The sequence below is a fragment of the Erythranthe guttata genome, chromosome 12 (genome assembly GCF_056151865.1).
Source record: "Erythranthe guttata isolate IM_541 chromosome 12, IM_541, whole genome shotgun sequence".
NCBI classification, from domain to species: Eukaryota; Viridiplantae; Streptophyta; class Magnoliopsida; order Lamiales; family Phrymaceae; genus Erythranthe; species Erythranthe guttata.
In genome coordinates this window covers 13,704,768-13,708,585 of record NC_142544.1, presented here as the reverse complement: position 1 = coordinate 13,708,585, position 3,818 = coordinate 13,704,768, and the positions used below count along the sequence as shown (strand labels likewise).

Below are 3,818 nucleotides of genomic sequence, written 5' to 3'. Positions count from 1 at the left end.
ATGTGGTCCTGATGCGAATCATCTTTTGAAATGGGGCCAAATATTTATGTACATTTTGGTGGAATCGAGTATATAAATGATAGAAGGTTAATGAATTTCTTGTCATCAGATGTATGTTGATTAAATTATATAGTAGAGAATAAATAAGAGATGGGTTTGAGTGGGAAGTTAGTTTCCAAAACAAACATAAAATCGGATGGAGATGTGTTCCACGAGATCTTCAGAGAAAGGCCGCACCACGTACCGGACATGAGCCCCGATCTCATTCAAAACTGCGACTTACACCACGGCGAATGGGGAACCGTAGGATCTGTCATCTTCTGGAACTACACCCACGGTAACATATTACCTTATAACTTTCATGTTTCAGTTACTAAATTTATAATAATAAAACCAATTATTACACAAGTTTGAAATGATTTTGGATATCTATCAGATGGTAAAGAGTGTGTGGCGAAAGACATAATTGAAGCGATAGATGAGGAGAAGAAGTTGGTGACTTTCAATATTGTTGAAGGAAATCTGATGGAGTTATACAAGACATTCAAACTGAAGGCTCATGTTGATACAACTGGGGAAGACAACGTTGTCACGTGGACTTTTGTGTACGCGAAACTGAACGAGGATGTTCCAGATCCGCATACTCTCATGGACTTGTGCGTTAAGATGACTAAAGATATTGAGTCCCACCATCTTATCAATGCTTAATTAACAAAAATGTTGCTATATATATATATATATATATATATATATATATATATATATATATATATATATATATATCTTTTGTTGAAATATATGTACTTGTGAAAACGGGTACGATCTTGGTTGTGATCTTGTGCTTGGGTTATGTATTATGAATAAAGGAGTCTTTCCCTCACTCCACAATTACGTATTCTTGACTACTAAATATTTTTTAAAGATTAAATTGTGAGAGGATCAGCCGATATTTAATATAAATTGGATTAAGTTTAATTTTCGCCCAACTGCATTTAGTATTTTCGCCCCTGCATTCAGCATAATGCCCAACTGCATTTTGCGTTTTTGGGCCTGAATTTATCATTTTTATAGATTTTTTTAATTAAAAAATAAAAATGTTTATTTTATTATTATTTTTTATACATACCCATTTTTGTATATTTTTTTTTTATTTTGTTTTTACTTTTTTAATTTTTTAAGTTTTTTTTTTTTATTTTTTTAATTTCTTATTTTTAATTTTTTTTGATAAATTTACTGCACTGAAATTAACTATACATGACTATAGTATAATATACATAACTATAGTATACCACAGTCATGCATAGTTATATGTAATCACGTAATGTCTTTTACCTAAAAATTAATCTACACCAACAACACAATTCACAAGTTTAATCTTGATCAACTAACCCAAAAAAAAAAAAACACACGATCACGTGCATATAATCTTCAAAACATGAACACGCAATACTATACATTAAAAAGCATATAGCATGCATATACCTATATGTTACTACATGTGACTATAGTTATCTACAATTATCTATAGTTACATAAGTGACATAAGTCTGGAGTACTGTAGCATGAATGCAACTTCACATGGCACTTCTCTGCGTCTTATTCTTTGTATCTCATAATGTTATACAAATCAAAACCTGTGACAAAAAGATACAAGTTAAAGAACAAAATGGAACATGCGAGTTAGATTACATGAAAAATACAAAAACATGAATTTTGTTTTTTGATAAATTTACTGTACTGTAATCGAATACAAATGACTATAATATACTACAAGTTCTATAGTCATGTATAGTTATATGTATCCATGACTATACATGACTAAATATATAAATGTATATGACTATGTATAACTGTATATTCACCTGACCCAAATCACCCATCTAAGTAACCACTACTGATTAAATTTTACTACAGACAAACAAAGCTATCACACTTGAGACATTTCGAATCATCTTCACATAAATACAAAATTGAAATTACATATATTTATAATAAAAATTAAATTAATCCAAACAAAAATATTTTAATATTAATTGTTCACAAATCTTTCAAAATTCAAAATCATAGTAGATCTGGTTTTTTTTTTTTTTTTTTTTTTTTTTAAATGCAGTAAATATATACAAATCAAACACCAACGGCTCCAAATCTGAAATTCACCACTGACTACAAATTGTCGAATCACGATTTGAAATTTTCGAATTCAGTTGGTTTTCATCAAAAAAAACTAAAAAATGTGAAATAGTAAGAATTCAGAGCTTAAAAAAATAAATTAAAAATGGATGCAGATTCATAAATTAAAAATAATAACTTAAGAAGGTGAAGTTGGCGGTTTAATACGAAGTTCAAGGCGGTGGGCGAAGCAACCACGGCCGGCACAAGACCGTGGCGGAGCAGCGGCGCAAGACGGCGGGGAGCAGCGATGCAAGGCGATGGTGGAGCAGCGACGACGGCAACACAAAGAGGTGAGGGGAGCAGCGTGTTTGGAATCGGGCACGTGTATGCAGTGGAATTTTTTTTTTACATGAAATAAACAATTTAATTCACATAATCACATGCTCGATTCGTATTAAACAATTAATTCGTACCTTAACGCTTCCAGCGAAAATTAAAGACAACATGCATATAATTAATTCGATGATAAATCACATAGCATGCTCGCAGTAAATTATGAATTCATATAAACGATTACATATAGCAATTCACGAAAATTCATACTGCGAATATTAACATATGATATAATTTAATTAAATTAATACTTAATAAAATAGGATCCGAAAAAATACCTCTTGAAGCGTGAGGGAAACTCTCAGATCGAAGCAAACTGCCACGAAAATCAATCCGTCCAGTCGGGAGGTGTTAAGTGTATATTTTTACACTTTATCGTATCTTTTTATTTGAGCTTTTGGTGTGTTTTAACGATAATTGGTGCTTAAAACGTTGATTTATTGTATTTTAGGTACAAATTGAAGAATTGGAAAAGTATGGGGTCAAAACTGCAATTTTGGCGAAAATATGGGCCAAGGAAACTGCCTTCTTCCCCAAGTTGCGCAGTAAAGGGATTTTAATTGCACAAGGAAACTGCCTTCTTCCCCAAGTTCTTCACCCTATATAAGACCAAGTCAAGCACACAATTAGGGATCCATCTTTTTACGCAAATTCAAGAGCAAAGAAGACCAATGAAGATTCAAGCATAGTTTTTTCTTATTTAATTTATTTATTTTATTTTATTTATCATAAGAATTACGAGTAGCTAAGTATCTTTATTTCTAGGATTTTATTTGGAACCCTATGTGGGATTTATGAACCCAATTCTATGATTTTATGCAAGTTTTAATTCCGGATTATTTCTTCTACTTGTTTTATTAAGTGCATGAACTTGATCAACTTATGTGCTTTTATGTTATTGTTAATCGCATGAATCGGAAGATCGGGTTAATAATTAGAACTGTGGTAGAAGAGCCTTTGTGGTATTAACATAGGAATATAGTTAATCTCTTAGGTAGCCATTATTGAGATTTGTGCTTAATGCTGTGTTCTAGAATTAATTGCATAGGAATATAGTAATTGAATCTAGAGTATTAGAATCGTAATACACGCGGAAGCGGGTTATGATTAATCTAGCATCTCATGTTAATAATCCGGGTTAATTGCTTGTTTAATTGAAGGAATTGGGGGAATAATAATCACATAGGGGGAAAAATAAAATCCTAGGCTTGCTTATCTTGATTAAATCTTCGTTTTAAATTGCTTTATTGTTTTTGCTTGTTTTTAATTTAGTTAATTCTCTCTAAAATTCGACTGTGTAGGGTGGGCTTGAT

The 3,818-nt window shown here is 31.5% G+C and overlaps 1 protein-coding gene across 1 annotated transcript; it reads left to right on the top strand.

Annotated features, from left to right (window-relative positions):
- Nucleotides 1–888, top strand: LOC105950081 (kirola-like). The gene is made up of 2 exons (XM_012973397.2): nucleotides 1–337; nucleotides 437–888. The coding sequence occupies exons 1-2, from the start codon at nucleotides 151–153 to the stop codon at nucleotides 706–708; spliced, it is 459 nt and encodes a 152-aa protein (XP_012828851.2). The 5' UTR covers nucleotides 1–150; the 3' UTR covers nucleotides 709–888.
- The last annotated feature ends 2,930 nt before the right edge of the window (nucleotides 889–3,818 follow it).

Bases quoted from the DNA above. Each gene is read 5' to 3' on its own strand.
- LOC105950081 (XM_012973397.2), top strand. From the start codon at position 151: ATGGGTTTGAGTGGGAAGTTAGTTTCCAAAACAAACATAAAATCGGAT. The intron at 338-436 runs GTAACATATTAC...GATATCTATCAG, and splicing joins CTTCTGGAACTACACCCACG to ATGGTAAAGAGTGTGTGGCG.